The sequence below is a fragment of the Aythya ferina genome (genome assembly GCF_964211825.1).
Source record: "Aythya ferina genome assembly, chromosome: 4".
Classification (NCBI taxonomy): domain Eukaryota; kingdom Metazoa; phylum Chordata; class Aves; order Anseriformes; family Anatidae; genus Aythya; species Aythya ferina.
In genome coordinates this window covers 42,965,526-42,987,699 of record NC_140300.1, presented here as the reverse complement: position 1 = coordinate 42,987,699, position 22,174 = coordinate 42,965,526, and the positions used below count along the sequence as shown (strand labels likewise).

At 37.0% G+C, this 22,174-nt stretch overlaps 1 protein-coding gene across 1 annotated transcript in view; it reads right to left on the bottom strand.

Annotated features, from left to right (window-relative positions):
- Positions 1-6,523: 6,523 nt before the first annotated feature.
- The window catches only part of EDNRA (endothelin receptor type A), a 34,744-nt gene continuing 19,093 nt past the window's right edge, over positions 6,524-22,174 (bottom strand). Inside the window, exons 4-8 of the mRNA XM_084517130.1 lie at positions 17,176-17,374; positions 13,061-13,213; positions 10,781-10,914; positions 10,272-10,380; positions 6,524-8,260 (exon numbers count right to left, since the gene is read on the bottom strand). Coding sequence (XP_084373256.1) covers positions 8,120-8,260; positions 10,272-10,380; positions 10,781-10,914; positions 13,061-13,213; positions 17,176-17,374 — 736 coding nt within the window. The 3' untranslated portion in view covers positions 6,524-8,119. The remainder of the gene's footprint in view (positions 8,261-10,271; positions 10,381-10,780; positions 10,915-13,060; positions 13,214-17,175; positions 17,375-22,174) is intronic.

The window sequence follows — 22,174 nt, the reverse complement described above, 5'->3', positions numbered from 1 at the left end:
AGAATTTCTTGTAGACTGTTTAGTCACCATTAAACATTAGTATTAAACATTATAAAGTTTCATTTTTAATGCTTTCTAAAAATGCTATGCAGGTTTTGTTGCCATGTGTTTGCAGAGTGTAGTTTTGGAACAATTTATTAGAGTATACAACATGTAGTTGAAGCAGCATTTGGAATTGATTTTCAGCTCCCTGTTGAGCTCAGAATTGTTCCGTAGTTGCATTGTTTTGTTTATTTGGGTTGGTTAATCGTTTTCCTTTTCTACCCTGGCACCCACTGTAACAAATTGTTGGTAAGACGTCTGGAACCAGTTGTAGGCATAGCAGGGCAGTTTGGGTTACAAAGTAGTGCAGAAGTAATCTTACTTCAACTAAGGCACAAAGTGCATTAAATTAATTATTTGTATTCAATTTAGAGACACAACAGAGAAAAAGTTAGCTAACCATCCAATAAATTCAGTGTTGCTTGGCATTCCTATTTTCCTTTCAAGGGAGAGAGTATTAAAATTGGCTTGCAAATTCGCTAAAAGGTAATCTGCTGTTACCAAGTGGAGCTTGATAAGAAGGATGTTGGCTTGGTGTAGTTGTAGGCAGTTCCATTTCTTGTGTCATCAAATTCTTTCTCAGGTAATAATACATTTTCCATATTATTTTACTTGATGATTTTATTTGCATACAGAACAAGATTTATGAAGGTTTATACCTGTGGCAAAAACTGCTGAGTGGGAATGACTGTACATGACAGTTCTCATGCAGTGTTTAGTCAGTGTAAACTGTGTTTTCCCAAAGCCTAGAAAATACATCCTTAGAACAGCTAAATATGTAATCAGCTACAGAAGGTGAAATTTTCTGAAAGAAGGCAGATCCCAGAGGTCTGTATATCAGGAGATTTGTAAGGGTTTTCAGTTTGACTCAGCAGGGTAAACCCCCGCAGAGATGCTTTTCTCTTGTATATATATCAAGTGCTTCAGGAATACAGCACACTACATACCCTGCAGTAATAAATATTGATCCTGTGATTCCTCTGACAGAGGATTGCTATATTTCTGAGATATGTGCTCACTGCATAATATGTCCACATTGATTTCAGCGTAGACTGGAATTGTGTCAGTAAAATGGATCTGCATAATTGCAGTAGGCATGTCAAGGATACGTAATGTTAGGATATTCCACCCAACTGTACATCGCCAGTGTCTGCCCAAACAGTAAAAAGGACACCTCCAAGGAAACCAGTAAGTGCATTGACATAGCTCATCCTATTGAAATCTGTGGGATAATTTGTATAAGTAAAGATTACAGCATGGAGTAAGGACAGGATAAGGACAGAATATCAGTATTCTGCAGTGAGGATTTTTCTCTTTGTGTACACTGTCTTCCTGTTCTCCTATTTTAACCATCCATCTCTGCTAGTTGAGTGGCCTGAGAGAAGAACCCTGTTACAGCTGACTTCTTTTGCTAAGCTGTTTTTATGGAAGGAAAAGTGTGCCAAAGTTTCTTTTCCCACCCAAGCATATGAGATTATAATTTACCAATTATTCATGCAAGCCACGCAGAGTCTTTTACTTCTTCTGTATTAGCTGTCATGGACTTACAGATTCAGTCACATTGCCATAGTTACCGTGCTGATGGGGCTCCATTGTATACTCTGACAGTGAAATCCCAGTTTTCCTGAAGTCAGTGGCAAACTCATCCTTCATTTCCTTCAGTAGGTTCCTGCATTTTATCCCAGTTTACTAATTGGAACTTGAAATACTTCAATGACTGGTTTTAACTTTGGCTGAGGTAATACCTTCAGTTGGACAATAAAATATTGTATGTTGAAACAAACTTTGATTGTTATGCATATGGTCTTTCTGTTACCCATCTAGCACTTTACATTAAAAAATTTAGGTATCTGGTTGACCTATGGGTTTATTCACATAGTTGGTTATAGTAGTATGTAGTTGTATGTGGTATGCCCACAGTTAAATTACACACTATTTTTCCAGTCTCTCTCTAAATGACTGACACTTTTTAAGTAAATAGAAGTTCATATATATATATATATGCATACATATAAAAACATAGTTATTTTATATGGAAGAAAAACAACCAGTGGTTAAAGTTCTGTTCAAGCAAATTCTCAAATTATCATAAAAAGGAAATAATTCAATAATTTTTTCTTTGATTGTCAAGAAGCCTTTGGCATTGGAATTATTTCAATTTGTTTGGGATGCAGGAAATCCAGAAGTTGGATATTACAGAAAATAATGTATACTTTATTCGGAGGAAATACCAAGGAGGTCTCTGTACAACAGTTTTGGAGAGCAAAAGACACAAAAACTATACAGACAGATATTTCAAGAAATATGAAGTGTGGCCACAGGATTGCAAGTTGGTGGCTAGTAATGATGGATATTTAATCTTCCCCTATGTTTAAAATACTTGGTGGAATGCATGTTCTCATAGATAGCTTAGAAGGGCTTCTCTCAAATCAGTTGGATGCTTGATTCAGTAACTTGTAGACTTTTTATTTATTTATTTATTTATTTATTACTTCCAACGATTAAGCCAGCATGAGATTAAACTAAATTATTCTGAGCTGCACCAAGTAATTAATTCCAAGTCATAGATCTCAGAGCCATTTGCAGATACTCACTTTCTCTGAGAAATGTGGGCAGAGTGCTGCTGAAGAATGGTATAAATTCCTTTTTCTTATCGGTTGTAACCCTTATTCTGCTGAGCTTTATTGGAATGAATAAAGAGGAAGAGCAGTATTTTAAAGTATCAGTAATGAATTCCTGCAATAACATGTGAGATATTTTTTGTCTACTAATTTGTTTATAACGACGTATGGTATAAAATTTTTTGAAGACCTTTGTTGGAAAGGCAATATCTAACATGAGGTGATGGAGATGAAGGAAGATCTGTTTACTACTGAGCTGTCTACTTCACTTTCAGAAATCTTTTATTTCGATTTCTTTGTAAGTGTTCTTTTGTTTTATGGCCAGACTCCAGCAGATGTACTTGGCACCTGTGGAGCACACATTGATTCTTCACTGATTTTAGAGTTTGCTAGTAGTTGCTTTTGTGCAAGTAATATCTTCCTGTTGTCTCCATCCATATCGTGAACATAGGTTTTGACTTTTGTAGTGAGAATGTGTTGAATTGTCATAAACCAATCTGATTACAAGAAAAACTTTTGAATAATACAGTGCAGAGACTACGAGAGAGTTGGGAGTATCAGACCTTTTGCTGGAGTGTGTGTTAATGGTAAGGACACAAGTGGTGATTTTGCCTGAGCATACCAGATACAGGCAATGACATCTGTAGTTCCTGACAACACCCATATGTCTGTGGAAATAAAGAACAACTACTACATAGGGAACACATGCTGTACAGCGGCTTCTGGTACAAACTGATAAATTGAATAAAGCAAAGATGCATTTTTGCATGCATTTTCACTTCTTAAAGAGATGTTGTCTGGAAATAATCATAACATGAAAAGCTAATGTGTTAACAGGTAAAGACAGCAAGAAATGTTTTCACTTTGAAATTCTTAGTTCCTGTACTGCAACAATAAGTACCTTTTAAAAAACTAAAGCAACTGGTTCCCCAGGAGTTTCTGCGTGAACATAGATACATTGATAAATTCTGCTTTAAAAGATGATGTGATCATAAGACAGCCCTGGAGATGTGCTTTTTGTGGGTGTGGTACTGTTCTGTGTGTTTCAACACCTTCCAGCTTATATCAGCAATGACTTAGGCAGTTTTTGTGTTGGTGGAAATACCTTATGGTATGCTTCTCTTTGAATAGCTTTTGAGACATTGCTCTGTAGACAGTAAATTTGACTGTGGCAAGTTGGCACTGATGGGGGCTTAAGATGTTTCACTAGAAAGCCTGAAAACAAAACTTCCTTCTAAACTCCTGCGCTCTATTATGACTGTCCCCTGCTTCACTGCTTGCAAGTGAACGATGGACGGAAAAAAACCAGAGCTGCAGTCCCACATGTTTAAGGTCCCAAAAGACTTTGAAATTTAGAAGCAGTATTTTTTAAAAAGATCAAGAATAACAAAAGCTACTGTAACTAACGAGACTGCAAAACTGTGACTCAAGCAACAGTTCATTTGAGAAGCAGTTGTGTACATACAGGGGAAAAAAGCAGATTCTAGATGGGATGCTGGAGGTCATTTCATTTCACCTCCTTTTAGAGAAACAGGGGATGACCTAAATTTTTTGATTTAGTTCTTATCTTCCTTTCCCACACTTGGACTAATGATAAGCTGTGTTTCTTTTCAAACTGCATTTTAAACGTGCTTTGTTGTTGTTTTTGTAGTTTCGGTTGTTGTTGTTTGTTTCTTTCTATGTGATTTGCTGATTGCTTTTGTTCTGTAAACTTTTTATGTATCTTCCCTTATCCTTATTTTGGAGATAATTGCTTTTATTTTTATTTAGTCTTTGAAAGGGTAGGAATTGTAAATTAGGAATACTCTACTAAGCCAAGCTTTGCACAGCTAGTCTGGAAAAAAAATTTGTAAGGCAATGTTAGCATGCAGTCCGAGTATGTTTCTTCTAATGAAAATGCATGCTTTGCCTCAGGGACATTTGAGCACAATCCTTTTCATACAAATGCTACAGAATCTGAATTTCTACTATGTCTCACAAACCCACGATACTTCACAGAATTGAATGATATAGTAACAATATGCAAATATGTAAATGATGAGAAAGAAACAGCAAAAAAGCAGTAATTCCACAAGCAATGGAACTTGGAATACTGGGTTCCAAGAATTTCTGTTGTGGTTTCTCAGATGTCTTACAAGTTGCAACCTCTGATCAAAGCTTTTTCTGCAGCTGTGATGTTCATAGCATCTCTCTATCATATGAATTTGTTGACTACATATAAATTCAATTTCAGCAATGTTCTCTGTAGGAAACAAGTAGGGTCTTGTTCTTCTGTCCATCCACCAGTTTCCATTAAATTCACTGCAACTTCATAAACATGATTACTCTATTCTGTAAAATTCACTTTAAAATTGGTTAGGGGGTTCATAGCTGCTCTTGAGAGATGTAAGGACAGACAGGTGAACATCGGAAACTGATTGCATTAAAAGCAAAATAAAGATATTCAGACATGAAGGTTGCATAAGCCTCATTTCAAGGAAGGAAAGTAACAGTTTTATCAGGTAAGGTTTATGACGAACTCCTACATGGGCAATTTTTTGCCAAAGCACGAGAGCTACCTAGGTCAGGTATGAAGCACAGTTTCCTAAGTAAATACACACATGCAAATATAAATGTAAATAAAACTTGTGTGCTGTATTTTTGAAGCAAATAAGGATAAAATACACCAAAGAGGACGTGTTTAGTGAGGTAGTCTGAATTAAATGCATACTGAAAACAAGGAAAATAACTGGCTTCTAAATTCAACAAATGTCCAGAAAGTGCTTGAGCTCAAGACATGAGACTGTATGGGAGAGAACAGTCAATGAAATTTTACACTGAAAAGAGTTGGCAATTGTGAAGTCTGCAAAAAAAGATGATTCTGATATTTAAACAGATTTTAATTATAAGGTACAGATCTTGTGTAAGAAGGGTAATAGTGTAAGAAATGAATCTGAGCATGTGGAGAATAAGAAAATATAGTAATTTCAAGAATCATATTGAAAGCATGGTAATTACTTCTCTTGCCAACAAAAAACTCTGTGCCTTAGGTTTTTACATAGGAAGGAGACAATGCTAAGCAGGAATAGGGAAATAAAGTATGAATATGCAGGAGGTATTAAAGGTGTTAAATGTAAATATGCCATGAAATGGAGTTAACTAATAAGAGAGGAGCTGAGAGATTAATCATGTAGGATTCCATATAAAGGAAACCTGTAGAATAGAGATCTCAGCAGCTGCCAAAAAAGCTAGGCTTGGGGTTCAGCTAAGGAAAACACAAACAGCAAATGTAAAAACATCTATAAAATAAGAGAAGGAAGGAAGAATACTTGCGAAAGGTTGGTCTGATGCAAAGGAGAAAGCAGCCTTTGTTCAAGAGCAGAGCAAAATCCCAACTAAACCACCACCAATTTTGATGCACAAAGAGGAAAGTCAAAGCACCTTTTTTGTGGAATTCAGCAGAAAAATGAAAGGATAAAATTAAATGTGGTTGAATTTCTGTTTCGTGATAGGGTTTTTGGGTTTTGTTTTGTTTTTTAGGGGGAAAAGTGTAGATTTACCATTTAAATTCAATCCACTGTTTCTGTTTACCATTATCATCTGCTGTATACGTTCTGTTGAAGTAGCAGTGAAGGTGTCAGGATGTAAAGAGACCCAGTAATTCAACCTCAAAGGAAAGCATTGTTACTCATTCGGTATATTTTTTGATACAGCTTGAAGATGATCTGTTTTGAATAAAATTCAACTAAACGTGCTCCTGGGCACTGCTACAGGGCACTGTCAAAGTCTGTATTTAGGTTTATAACACAAGAATGTACATTTGTATATATTTATACACAATTATATGCCACAGAGACAAAAGCACACAAAAATACATAAACTAAGTTAAAGATATTTTTTAATATACTTTAGAAGATCTGTGTGAATGTAAACGTTTGGGAAACTTGTTCAGCAGAAGTCATTGTAGGCACTAGCATTTTGACCTTGTAAATAAAAATATGCAGGATTATATCACATTCACTTAAAATGTAACATTTTTAAAAATTGTAGAAATTAAGTTAATGTTTCTTAACCTGGCACAGGAGATGCTATAAATTTCCTAGCAGATTTATGCACAAGGCATATTATATACAACACCATACTGTTTAATTTCACTGTTTAATAAAAGGCTACCAGTTAAAAATGTTTATAGCCAAACAATGAATCTCTTGCCATGTAACCATAATGGATGGAAATGATAAGTAAATCACCAGTTTACACGTATGCAAGCAATATTTTCTATATATTATTAATAGCATTTGTATGGTTAACAATTCTAATAAAGTATCAAATCCCATTAAAATCTTTGAACATTGTGAAAATAAGACAAAAAAAAGTCTGTACACATAAGGCACAAAATACCCTTGTGCATATACAACTCTTACGGACTTCCACAGTTCTGCATTCACCTATGGCTTCATGTTCACAACGTGTAAGTAGTGTTGTGCATAGTTGCTATGAAAATAATTATATCCTTATAACTCTTTGGACATCTTTATTAATGTTTCACTGTGTTCCGATGATCCTTATTTTGACACAGATTTTAAGCTGCTATTGTCTATATAGATTAATAAATTCATATAGATTATGAATTAACATGGCAGGTTAATTGAAAACATTTTGTAAGATGCCCCTCTGTGGGCATCTTTCATTCATTTTGCTGATAGAGATACTGTTTATTATTATTATTATTATTATTATTATTTTTGTACAGATCATTAGAATAAATAACACAGTACAGTACCGTGTTACTAATACCTCTTTTTTGGTATTAATCTGTGCTTAAGTGCCAAATGTCAATGCTATTTTATATTGTTTCTTCCTGTTTTTGAGTACTGAAGTGCTACAAATGTGAACTGCCCAGCTGATGTCCTGACTCACTGTAACTCAAGTAAATAACCTACTGGTGTGGAGCAAAACATTTTCCAACATAAAAATGAAAAAAAAATAACAACAACGACATGCAAAATGTAGTGGTGCATGGAATATATCCACCATACAAATAGAAGTTGAAAGACAAATGGCAGGAGAGAAAATATACACAGACAGATTCCACTTTGTTATCTTCTAAAAAATGCCATAGTGATTAATTCTAGGTCACGATCAGGAAGAATATTGTTTTGTACCAGTTACAGATACTGGACAGTTCCTGCTTAATTCAGAAGAGCAAACCACCTGTGTAGCTCAAGTCATTTTTTTGGTGTTATAATCACATCAACATAATTTTCAAAGACAGAATTACCATCCAGTAGATCTCAGTTCGTAGAGCATCATCACAGTTATAGTCCATCAACTGTTTCAGTCACCTCTAGAGTTAGGTACGAGGGTGCACACTTCTGAATTGATGATGGAACACTCACTGGACTTCTTGTTGAAATAGCTTTATTGTGACTTTTTTTTCCTGTTTGATTCTGAAATTGTGTCAGAGTCCTTAATTTTCAGTTTATGCTGTCTTTATGGCTGCTTCGGTCTGTATTGTGATTATTTAGTTCTTGATTTTTCCACTGAATGCTTGTTCCATTCATGGGCAGTGAAGTCACCAAGCTTTTCGATTGGGAGCAGCAACAGCAAAGACATGACTGGAAATATTAAAAAAAATAAATAAATAAAAAGTTAAAAAAAGGTTAGCACAAATCTATCAACTCTGTGCAGATTGCCAACAATATTTTTAATTCAGAAATGAACAGAGAATTCTAGCTGAAGGGAGTGATAGCTGCACTTGGGCCAATTTCAATTTCTTATCCTAGAATGCAAGCAGTTCTTACGATTGATTGTCACAAAGGCAGCAAATTAGGCCTGGCCTGTGGCTCTTATTTAAGAAAAACTTTCACAGTATCAAATGGAAAATTTGTTTGACTAAGGTAAATGGGTTCAGAACTGACAGAATTCAGTAAACATTGTAAGAGCTGGGTTGTTTTTCACCCCTCTTTCTCACTGCACTTCAAGCTTAGGGATCAGCATGCTGCTTAACATGTAAGAGAAAAAAAGAGACTTAGGTCTCTTCTCACATCTTGGAAGAAGGCAAAATTGTCTAGTAAAAGGGATGGTGTATATGCTGAGTTGTGTTATTTTTCACATTTAAGAACAGAAGGTAATTCATGGTTGTACTGTGTTCTTCGCAGGCTGTGATGTTCTGTTGTCTCTTCTGAAAGGAGGAGAAATGGCTCTTCAGCTTTCCTCCCCTCCTTTTGCAGAAACTAATGCCTCATTCTATGAAGATGGAATCTATACTTTAGCAGAAAGAGGGATAGGGCCTCAGAGGAGCAATGGCAATAACAGCAGTAGATCCATTCCATGGACTCAATGAGCAGGGAGTGTTGAAGAGAGGTACGGACAGACTGACGATACGTGTACTGTTTGTCTGTGGGCGGGTACATAAAATATCTACAGAGGTAGGGTGAGAAACTCTACTATAAAATGAAGAGATTGCCTGAAGTAATCATCTTGATACCAGAAAGGAAAAGGGAAGCTATAAATGCAAAGCCGTGAAGGATTACATAATAGCTGAAAATTATTTAATTAGAACTGTTGGATATGGTTGTATTTGAAGGGGCAAACGGAATGAATGAACTAATGATTTGAGGAGCACACTGGTAGTACCCCTGTTCCTGTTACTTTGCCCTTTTACTTGAGGACAGGTCGCGGCATAGTGTCTTCTCCACAGTTCCCAAATGAAGTAAGGGACCACCAGAAGTAAAGCTGACTTCTTATTTCTCATGTGAAAATACTCCCTTAAAATAGTTTCTGTTTCATCAGGCTACAGAAAAACAGGTATTCCGTATTTTAATCACTTATTACATTTTTTTTTTTTCAGTAGCTTGCATCACCTGTTTGCAGCCTTGCAGCCTGAAAGTTTTGTGGTACTGTTCTGTCTTCTGTTTTTTGTTTGTTTGTTTGTTTGTTTTGTTTTGTTTTGTTTGTTTGTTTGTTTGTTTGTTTTTTTCCTTCAGATAAAGCTATTTCAGTCTTCCTTTTCCATCTTGCCACTTTCTTTAACACTGTTTGTTCTCATTTTCTTTCTGCCTGTATAGCCTTTGTTAGGTGAATGAGGACTTGCAGAAGCACAGTGCGACACGGAAGATATTTTAACATTAAAATATGTTTTCATACATAGGAACTAGAAAAATGCAGGTAAAAGCTGTAATGCTTATTCAGTTGCCAAAGTCAGATGCCTGCTTTGGTATTGAAGACTGAAAATTTTTGTCAGAATGGAATTGTTGAACTGCTGGCAGATTTTGTGTCCTATGTATATGTCCTTTATCTTCATCCAGAGTGGTGAATACATTATCAACCAATTTCATGCACATGTCATGTGCTGATAAATAGTACTTAGAAGAGTGTGTCTCTCTCAGCGATAGTTTACATATGAGGACTATGTCAAACTTATTTACCTGTTTAGCATTTCAGACAAAGTGGATAGTTTTCACTTTCAATTTGGTATGTGCGCTATGTGACCTGTTAGCTGGTAAACTAGGCAACTTATAATCATTCATTCCTTTGCATGCCTCTCCTCCCAGCTCAAAAAAAATAGATAACTAAGTGGTTTAATACTATTCATCAACTGGACATTATATATTATCAAGATCTTACCTGAAAGCAGTTTTTGAACTTCTTGCTCACAAAATACAGAGCAATTGGGTTTATACAAGAGTTCATGGTTGCCAGGTTGATGCTGATATAATCCAATGGCAGCAAGAAACTAAGCAACAAAAAAGAAAGCAAAACTTTTAAACTCTTCATATAATGTAGAAGCATCAATGCTATTTGTGGTTGCAGTCTCTCCTGTCAAAGAAACTAATTCTCATCTCTCTTGTTGAATCTAATATTTTACCATGCCATGTCAATAACGACCTCTCAGTTCACAAAACCCAGAGGAAAGTGATTACAATGGCAATGGGCAACATGTTGTAATTATGTTACCCCATTAAAACTGATCCCCCTGAAAACAGATGTAGTTGAAAAATCATAAAATGACATATTTGCTCTTCTAACGCCACATGCAGCACATTGCATGCACAATGACATTTCTCACACAATCTCCCAAGTATGTGATATATTTTTTCAGTATAAACAACTGATTGATATAGAAAATGGAGTACCTGAGCAGTTCACATCTGCCGGGGTCTCTTTCATTGTATACCATTTTCTTCAAAATTCGGCTCAAATGAAGAGGGAACCAGCAAAGAGCAAAAATCACTACTAAACAGAAAACTGTCTTTGCAACTTCTCGACGCTGGAAAAAGAAGTAAAAATAACTATGACTGAGTGCGTGGTTCATATTGGTAGTTGATTGTACTGGAGCGATGTTGGCAGCAAAGATAAGTAATCTAGATAATGCATGCAAGGATTCCCAAAGTGCAGCTTCCAGACCATCCGATGTCCCTGAACTTTTTTTTTTTTTTTGGACTTGCACACTGCTCATTGCCAGGACATCATAGTTGTTAGCCAAGCAACAACCACTGCTGGACATCCCTGAACCTTTCCAGCCCTTCTTATTCCTCTATACTGGATGAGTTTTCTAGCAGTCCCTCAGATAAACCTCTTTCTTTAGAAATATACATACTCTGCAAGGAAATTTTTTCGTGTATGAGGGGAACTCAGATCACATGTGTTTGATAAACCACTTTCACCTAATCCTTGACATAGGGCAATTTGTAAATCCAAAGCACCTAAATCATTTGGCAATAGCAGATCCATTGAACCATGTACCCGGGTCGTGTACCACATTGAGTACTTGAACCACATTGAACCATGTACCACAGTCGGGATGCCAAATTGTGATATATTATTTTATATTCAGTATGCCTCTCGTTACATAAAGGGATACTGCACAAAGTATTTTTTGTTCTATGTTATCCTTGCTATGTAATCTTGATATTTTTAAGTAGTCATTCTTTGAGCAACATTTTAGAAATGTCTGTGTTACAGCTTAATCTTATAATGCTTAGTAGTTAGGAAATGATTTAAATTTAATGGACATTTGACATGACTCTGGAGATTTACAGAAGTTATGTAGGATTTTGGACAATGTATAACTGTGTTTTGTAGGCATGCATTTGATAAAGAGAAACGTATGTAGAGGTAAGAATAACACTTCTGGATCTGCCACCTTCACATAACAATAGCAAGGATTTCAAGGCCCTCGTTAAAAAACTTAGAGTGAAATGTGTGATTAGAATAAGTCTTGGTAGGTGTTGAATATGACTATTACTGTTTCTTTTTTCTTATAATAGCTTTTATCAAAATAGAAGGATCATAACTAGAAATTAATGTGGACAGGGCTGTAGGAGGGAAGGAAGAAAGGCAAAATGTGATCATTAAAAGGAGAAGCATTTGTAAATTGTGGCATAAACTCATCCTCCAGCAGCTAGTCCATGCAGCTTGCTGGCACAGCGCATCAGGATGGGAAGGCTGGAGGGATGATTCCCCTGCACATACCATTCCAGTTCGGATGGGTGGAGTAGCCTGTGTGTGGCCCTAGGGACAGGCTGTGCTACTGGCCTTGGGGCCTGCTGAGGGAACAAAGTGGAAGGTTTGTGCATGAGGGGAGGATCCTCTGGTCTGCCTTGCTCTGAAGTGTGCCAGCAGAGGAGGAATCTCTGAGAGAACTCACTCAGCTGCAGAGGACTGGTTTAGGGATTCACGTCTGTGAATGTGGAATTTGAAAGAAAGAGTGGAATTTGCGGGGCTGACATTAACATTATAGCCTGTTGTCTGACTAACTGCAGAGAAAAAGCTACAGATTGTTTTTAAAATTTCAGTTAGGAATGAAACATCAGACAGCACTGCAAAAACATCAAAGTGAGATCTGACAGTTCTGTGAGTGACTTTATGATTATTTGTTTGTACTAGTCTCCTATTGCTCTTTTCAAAGCAGGAAAGCTACAGGAGTGGTAGCTGCAGCAGTGCAATAAGCCTGAAACAAATCTCACCTCTTTTCTAAACCAAGTTATTCTACAATGGCTTTTTATATGAACCTAAAGATACATATCAATGTGTGTCAAAGGAGGGGGGATGTATGGAGTGAATAAGATTTATTTTTTTCAAGATTTATTTTTTTTTTCAAATCTTTGTAGTTAAATTTCAAAGCATTTAGCCAGTAGTAATTTAAGGTTAAAGAACAGGGGAGCACAGCCATCACACTGAAGAACAGAAAGAAAGAAAAACATTAGTTTCTTGAGTGTGCTGTCTTCAGTGTCTCCTTATACTATGATATAGTCTTACGTTGCAGGTTTGACTGAATACCTTATCAAAAATAACCTATATCCTCAAGTCCTACTTCTGTAATTTAATGTATTCAGATATACTTTGAAACATTTCTATGCTAAGCCAAAGACAGAAGAACAGTATTTTCAAACATTGCTGTCCCTAATATTTACCTGCTTAAGGTGTTCACTGAGAGCGATTCTCAAGTTGCTGTTCCTTCTGTTTAACATTTCACAAGTCATTAGCGTATAAAAGATGGCAGTACATGCCAGTGGCATGCAGAAATAGAAACCAAACAGCCACCAATCCTTTGCATCTTTGTAAAACTGTGGATAAGAGAAAGAAAAGAGAAGGTATTTTCATACAATTCAATGGAAAGTACCACAGCAAGGTATGGGAAATGGAAGGTGTGACAGTTTGTATCCTGGTATCTGTCTATTGGCAAACAGTTCCAAATTACGTAAACTTCCTTATAATTCGCATCTATTTTGGACCAACATCAAAATGGGAACTGTGGCAGTGTAAACCTTAATTTTACCTTACTAACAACCTGACTGTACCCTTGCTGCAATCTGTCCTGGGTTGGAATTAATTTCCTTTGGTTGTGTTTTCTGAACATTTACACTTACTCAAGAAAACTGGAGTTCAGCTTACGTGAAAAGAACATGCCAAAATGTAGACACTGTCAGTATGAGACAACAAATTTCACTAAAAGCCTGTCTCAGGAAATGCCATTTACCTCTGTGGCTTCTGCCCCAATTCCAAAAAAGGAAAATTCAAAATGTCTTGTAAGTTTAATCACCTTTTGTTATCAGTGAGAAGATTGGTAGTTGGTTTGCTTATGTGCAGGGCAGATGGGGGCCACTTCATAAGTGTTCGTCTGATATATGCAACGCTTAGGGCTGGTGGCTTCCAGCAGTACGGTTACTTTTAACTCTTTGCCTGCCTTTCATGCTATTTGACTTCTGTGACAGGACATTTAGGGAATTATAGAGTAGCAGTGCGTTGCTGTGTAGTTTTAAATATAAGTTGTAGTTCAAGTTGTAGTTTAAGTTAATACATTTATGTATTATGGGAAATACTACATTTGACAAAACATTTAAAATTCCTCTCTTTTTTTTTTTTTTTTTTTTTGTAGATGGTTGCATTTTCAGACTGGAGAAAATATTAAATCTTAGTTTTTAAACTTCATGCTAAGCCAAAACCATGTACTGAAATATGACATTTTAAAGACTTCCTGTCTCTACATTGTTAGTCACTGAGATGGATATGTGTAATAGGGAACCTTCTTTCTCATAATCTTTTCCTTAGCTTGTTTATTCCTAGCGGATGTGCTCTAGTAACATCACAGTTCCCACACCAAATGTCAAAATGCTAATAACTGAGGATTATTAGGGATCCTGTTTGAAGAAGTCAAACTCTTGACATCTTGTTTACATTTAAAGCTGAACAGTTCTAAACTTTAAAAGATAAAGGAAACAAATGCAATTTAATAGACTGTATTTAATAACATTCATTTTTAATCTGCTTTACTTACACTAGGGAGTTGATTTACTGAGAAAAAGGGAATGTTTTTGATTTTTCTTCTTCCATCCCAACAGAGTTAGCTGCTTACAGAGCTTGCTAATTTAGAGTATGCTACTGGTATCTAGGCCACAACCCCACCCCACAGGACATCTTGAACTGTGTTCTTTAGCTTGTTTCCTCCTCCTCATTTTAGCTTCATCCCTGGGTGAGGAGGGGATAGAGTCAGCTGCATAGTTGCTCTTTCCTTTGGGGCCGAATTCCCCCTCCCCTTACTCCCCTCAGAACCTGAGCTTCTGCCAGCAGAAAACCAGAAAACAAAACGCCTCATATTTTAAGAGTTTGTACTGAGGGGAAATCTAATTACCACTGCTCCTGCAGAGAAAAGTATTACAAATACATGTAGCAATTATCTTTTCTGTGGCAAATTCCTCTGGGTCAGACTAGAAGCATGTTGGTCGGGCAGCACAGCAAAATGTATACTGTGTGAATCCATGCTACATTTGCAAGGCAAGCTTTCTCTCCTAGCAGGCTACCAGCTTTCGTGAGCGTTGCATGGCAGTCAAGAACACACCCATAGTCCTGTGTCACAACCCTGACTGATGACCTGGCTTCGTGAAAATACAAAACCTACACAAAAATGTCTGTAAATGATTAATTATGGAATCTGGCTTTCTCAAAGCTTGCATCAAAGCACATGACTGGGTTGATTTAAGAGAAGTAGACATTCTTTTGTTTGTCTTGAAAGCCCACATGGAACTGGTTTTCTACAGGAAATGTGCATTTTAAACAAGTTTTCTAGTGCGCTCAGCCTCTAGGGAATCATGGTCTAGCATGAACCTTTCAAGTCTTTCAAAGACAGCTTTAAAATTGAATAAATTCCCCTATTAAAAATAAAAGTTAATCATAAGTACTTCCCACAGTTTAGTAATCACTTATTGTGATGTTTGTGGTAGTGAATATTATAGTTAAGGTTAAAATGGTATTTCCATTTTAATCTCATATTTGTACTCCCTTGCGATGCATTGAAACACAACATTTTTTTTGACTGATGTGTCCAACACTTATTCTCAGTTTGGACCTAAATGTTGATTTATTTCACTGAAAATCAAATTGTCATGGTGAAATTTGGAGCTGTTGAATTATTCTGAGCAAATAAACAATACTAATTTCTGCTAGTAAACAAAATGAACCAAGCTATTCTCTTGACTACATTAAAAACAGAACGATAATCATTAAAGTTAACATGCCTGTGGAAGACCTGAACTGTAGTGTTTTTGAGAAGCATGATGAGAAAAGCATTCTTTTTCTCAGGGAGAGAAGAAGTGAAGATTGTCCAGGCACATCTGTGGAGAAAAACCACTACAAAATGGAAAGGCCTACATTTACTGCAGTGTGTATTTCATAAATCATTTTCTTTAAACCATAGCATCTACAGCCATACTGCCTGTAGAGTTTAGAAACAGAGATACCATAAATCTTGGGCAATTCCACTCCCTCTTCACCCACATTACTTATTTCTGTTAGGGTATTGCTTTTGTTTTCTCTTGCTCTTGTCTCTGACTCTTTCTGCCATCCCTGCAGTCTAACCCAACCAAAATTGGAGATATTCCACTGAAAAACACAATTCATACGTACTTTTTATTTTCTAAGTTTCCTAACTTCATTTGCCTCACCCTTCTCAATTCTAACCCAGGCCATGTGGGATCCCAAGCTTGGGATCTAACTCAAGATCAGACATTCAAAAACAGAGAAGCTTACACTCTGTTATTAAAAAATCTTGGTCAGAAAAAGACCCAGAAACTCTGGGTGGATTTTCCCTCAAGACTGAAGACCTTGCATTATCTGCATCCTCAGAGACAAAACAGAATGAAACTTTTTTTTTTTTTTTTTTTTTTTTTTTGATGATGATGATTATTAATTGGTGAATGGTTACTGGCCCTTCTTTGGGTTCACAAAAAAAAACAGTAATATATCACTTTCCCATTTTCGCAATGGAAAGCCAAGAAAATAATCACCATCCCTCTATGGAGTAAAGATATGTTAACTCTGTAGTGACTACTCACCTGACTTGCTTTGAACAATCTAATGTGGGTATTTGCCACTGTTAAGGTTTAGTAGCACAGAGGACGAGTGCTATGAAGCGTGCCAAAGAAGTCTGGTTTGTACTCGGGCACATCTCTTGCTCCTGAGTTGCTGTGTCTTGATGACAGCTAACAGTGCCTAAGCTACCTAAGTTAGAGATGCGAGTCTGTCAGATTTGTACCCATGATTTCTAATAAATGAAGGGATTATCCTCTGATTTTGTAACTGCATTTAGAATAGGAAAAGCTATGTTAGAGCATGGCCCCACCCTATTATTTATCTGCCAAAGGACCTGGCTACTGCACACAAACCAATGACTCATCACGGTAAAACACGTTTTCTGACAGTTACAGGCTTCAGGGTGTTATACCTAGAAACACAATACCTCCCAAGGCTCTGGCTACACTGACATCTCTTGGCTGTACTTTAGTCGGGCCCAAATTGCAAATTTCTGTATTAAGAATCCTCAGTAGGGAATAAATGGAAATGTAAAGTCACATTTAGGATCTCTAGATGAAAGCAGAGGCTGGTAACTGTGCATGAAGGACCTTTTTTGCATCAATACACATTAGAATGCTATTTGCACTTTAATGGATAAATAAAGCATATTATAATCCAGTATCTAGTGTCTAAGTTATATGATGTGGATTCCAAAAAGAGAAGAAAGGATGTTACTTACCAACATAAAATTATTTGTAGGATTGAGCATGCAGGTAACATAACTTTCATCCTTGTATTTGAAATGTACCACAGTAAAACCAATGGCTTCTGGAATAGCCAGTATAAAAGACAGAAGCCAAATGGAGAAAATTTCAATAGCGGTGATCATAGGGATTCCAATGCCCTGAACACGGCTCCAGGAGGCAACTGCTCTATACCTGAAAGAGAAAGGCATTAGTGTCCAATCTTCCAACTTCTTCCTTAAATTCAAACATCTTGCTCCAGTTTTATATACGAAGGAAAATCCCAAAGCTGACATCTTAGACTCATGTTGCTTGTTTTTCCTGCCTGTTCCAGGGGCTCTGCCAGCTGTCAAGCCACCTAGGACACAGCAGCGCACATCAAGGGGTGATCATCTAGATCAGATGATATAACAGCAGAAGAAAAATCTTTCTAACACACTAGCCGTTCTAACAGATCTGGCACAGCTACCTCAGCTGTAACTGCAGTGCTATCTGAAGTGGAGTTGTCAGCTGGCATGCAATGAAATACTGTGAAAATATTTTTCATCAAATGAAAATGCATTTCTTTTATTTATGCTAATGGTGAAAGTACTGTTTCTATGAGGTATATCCTGTATTGGCTTTAGAATACAGCTGAGTGCTAGTTAGGACTGTCTGGCAGTGATCCCAGCCTTTACATCACCTTTCTGATGAGAAGCTGAAGTGCATGGCTAAGAGGTGTGCACATACCAAAAGCAAAGCATTTTTCCCATAACTTTATCTCTCAAATACCAAGTTTCTTTGAAAAAGTGGAATTGCTGAAACCTATTTCTCTATATGTATGCATCTGATAGCTCAAATCCCTGATAAAAGGTAAGAACTCAAAAAAGTTTCAAATACAGTCCAAATATTTATAGCACGTCTCCCTTTTTCTCTTCCTTTCTTTACTTTCTCTGTCTCTCCCGTGTTGGAGGATTCTTGTTACAGGCTACAGCCTTTCCCCCAGTCAGGGAACTGAGAGGGTCTTTCTCCTCGACTTGTCTGCCAGTTTTCAAGGAACTTGTAGGAGTTTATTAGCTTTCAGACCTTAACCTCTCTGTCAAGTCTGCTCAATAGGTTCAAAAATTATTGGAAGAAGACAGATGGGCATGTAATACAGAGTAATACCAGTCTGTAAATAGAAAATTCATTAGTAGACGGAACTGTTATCTAGCAATAGCTATAGTAAATAAGATACTTAGCATTTCCAACAATTTAGCAAAGACAATGCTATCTAAAATTATGGAAAGAATGAACATTATTGTGTTCTTGTACTAATCTGAAATGCATGCTGGAGAGCTTTCGGTCATTGGTGATATAACAGTTTCTAAACTGTTTATTTTACTTCCACAAAAGAATAGCACCTTCCCATTTGGAACCACAGTGCTATACGGGCTTATCATGGCATGCACGGATGAAATAGTCTTCTTTAGTTGAGGAGAAAAAAGTCAAGAAGAGTTGTTCTTCTGCTTTATAAAGGTGAGAATAAGAAGTTACTGAAGCAGTTAAAAATTGTATGGAGCTGTGGCATTTTACTGTCCTGACTATGGCAAGTATTCTTTTGACATGCCCTCATTTTCTGCTGCATGAGTCCTGGCAGACACATTTGGATTCATGCAGCTGCTACGTCTATCCTTAACACCTTTCCAAGGCAGGAGCCAAGGTTAAGCTTTTCAAAGAAAAGCAAATGAAGTGGTGATTTTAACAGATGACAGCAACTAACAACAGAGCATGCCAGCAGGAACAAGGAAGGTGAAGGGTGTGGGAAAAGAAGGTGCCCTCAGCAGACCAGGAGTGTACAATTTGCAAGTACATAGGCTCTCAGTGGCAGGGATGGGCGAGATTTGGCAGGGGAAAGAGAGAACAGGGGAATTTAGATCACAGAGTTTTCATTTGGAGGATTAGGGTGTGGAAGGATGAGAGTGGGATGGCTTATGATTGGAGGAAGTCAGAGTTTTGGCATGGGCTCAAAGGCTCAGGGGTAACAAGGGTTTAAGGAAAAGAGTAGTTGAGAACTCTGGATTACAATTATTTTGAATGTACTGGGAAGGGTTCAAGTTTGTATTTCTGAGATGGAAGGAATGAAGAGCTTCTGGTGGGAAAAAACTGCCAAGGGATGTAGGACCTAGGCTACAGATGTCTGTAAAAATTAGTTATTTAAAGGCAACCACACCCCTCCTCTAAACAAAACACTAATTTGAGATTAAGGATTCACACGTAGCACTTCTTCTGATTCCCTCTATCACGCCCCCTTTTTTTGTTTGGAAGTGTGCTCATTCATATTAACAGGGTGGAACACATGAACTAAATACCCTGTAGCCTCGATGTTAGAAGAAGGAAGATGCAGGAATGCAAAATCAGGCCTTAAGCCCTTCACACAAACTTCAGAAGGCGTTACCAAAGAACAACAGTGGAAGGTGTCAGAGCCTTGTATGCCACCATGCTTGCAGCAAACTAACTAGAAACCTTTGCTTTGATATCTTGTGATAAAAAAGCAGTATCATACACTGCATAGTCATGGGTGTACTAGAGATAGGTTCTTGGTACACCATTTTAACAGAAATGTATGTATAAAGATTTTGAAAGTACTAAAGCAAAGCATTACATTTTGGACTTGCAGATTAAAAACGAAAGCATCTTCTGAAGGCATCCTTATCTTCAGAGGATCTCAGAAAGGATGGAGTCAAGAGTTCACTTGTGGGGAGGAGGCCTATGAGAATGGAATTCTGAGAGCACTGAAACAACCTATGTTGAAATAATTGGGAAAGTAATGCTCAACATCAGATCTTCCCACACAATTATTCGTATTAAAATTCAGATTTAATTTTGAATGTTTTGTGATCCTCTCATATTTCATTTTACCAAATATCAGATTTTAGATTTAATTACTACATGCAATATTCCTAGGAATATTCACACAAATACTCAGATATTTGTACCAGGTGAACTTTGGAAATATAACAATCAATTGGAAGTTTACTAACTGGAACTTTTACAATCAATAAAATCACCTGTATAAGGTGCAGGGTACTACCTCATCATCCTTGACTGCAGGATGTCCTTAAACAGGAGACTATAGACTACACATTTCTCAAGTAAGACATAAATTTTTGTTGCGTTACCTGTGTAACTATCTAAATGACAACAAATGGGTTAGAAACTGTGAATTCTTGCATTTTTTTATACCTGTTTCTCTTCAAGTTATGTCTGCTTTGTACAGAAGGTCAGTGTGCACAGCATCAAGGATTTGGATTCTATGTATATTTTATTGGCAATTTTTTTTTCAGTTAACATTTCAAATAACCATCAGATGCAGAATTACTGGCTGAAAAATATTATGAATGGTTTCACCTAAAGGATAGGAAGTTCACTAATTAGATCAAAATTTCCTGAATACATATTAGCCCGCAATTACTTTGTCTCTACTCACTGCTCTAAGAGTGATTTGAAAAATAGTGGTAGTAAAATTTTTCAAGTGGGTGTTCTGTGAATTATGTAATATATAGGATCTTTGTCTAGCCACAAACCTCCCATAATTATGAATGGGAAATACTGCAGGGTTTATTTCCCTCACACTTAAAAAATATAGGATGGCTGCCAGGGAACTGAAATAATATAGATGCATCACACATTACATTTAATTCCTCAGCCTAAAATCTGTGTATATGTGCATGTTTTATCTTTTCATTTGCCGTTTCTGTTTGTTTTCTTTTTCTCTCCAATCTTTTCTAAAACATTCAGCTCTTTTCCAAATCATTTCCCTCTCCCTATTTAGTGCTGTGGCTCTCTTTCTTTTCCCCCTCCCCCCCCCCCCCCGTTTTTTTTCCTCTTTCTATTGCTCGTGTATGTGCTGTCAACTTTAGTATACTGTACCCTTCAATTGCTCTCTCCTCTGTGTTTTCTCCTCTTCCCTTTTCTCTCATTCTTAGCTATTTATTCCAACTTTCTTTTTATGGACCCTGCAGTCCCTCTTACTACCTGTATTTAAGTATGCAGAGTATTTGAGGACAAGGGATCATTACATCATAAAGTATACATACATAAAATAAAATACTACACTCCTATCTGGTTATAACTGGTTCAAAGCATGTCTTCCACAAGGATATCTTGTATTGATCTGAGAACATAAAAAACAGCACACCTTCACCTTTCCCTGGTGATGTCTTGTAGTAGTTAATTACCCTCATTGTTAAACATGTGTACCTTATTTTCATTCGGAATCTGGCTGCAACTTTGATCAGTGGGTTAATATTACATTTTCTTTGCAAAACTAAGACCTAAAGGATATCTGATACATCATCTGTGTTTCAGCACTTGGATGTAATGTTTAAGTGGCTTTTTCACCATTATTTTTGAGAAGCAACTTGCTGAGATCTCTAAGGTCACTGAATCATTTCTGATGCTTTTCAACACCCTCTCCATGATTTCATCATTCTTTGGTAAGGAATAATTCCAGAACTCTAATTAGCCTTTCAGTATTGGTCACATTAATGCTGTAGCCTTGTGGTTTTTGCTGTGGCCTAGATTAGTTTTTGGAACAATTTGGATGGACTTTACCATAGTGGTATCTAGTCACAATTAAAAAAGAAAATGTACTGTTCGCCTTATGAAATGAAGTCAAGGAGCGTATGAAAATTAAACCTTGGCTTATAGCTTGTGTGTGGACTATGAGTCACAGAATCCCAGAATGGCTGAGGTTGGGAGGGACGTCTGGAGATCACCAAGTTCAATCCCACTGCTCCAGCGGGGTCACTTAGAGCACGTTGCACAGGGAACGCCTGTGCCTCCCCTATGCCTGCTGCTGTTTTACAGAGTAGGTGGTTTTGCCTCCCTGTTCCTTTTGACCACATTAAAATTAGTTGTTCAAGTGACCTACTAGTATAACATACTTCTGTTCTGCAAGTACCACCAGCCCTTTATAAAATGGAAAGCCCTTTATAAAATGTCAAGCACATGAGAAGCAGTCACTGCCAAGGT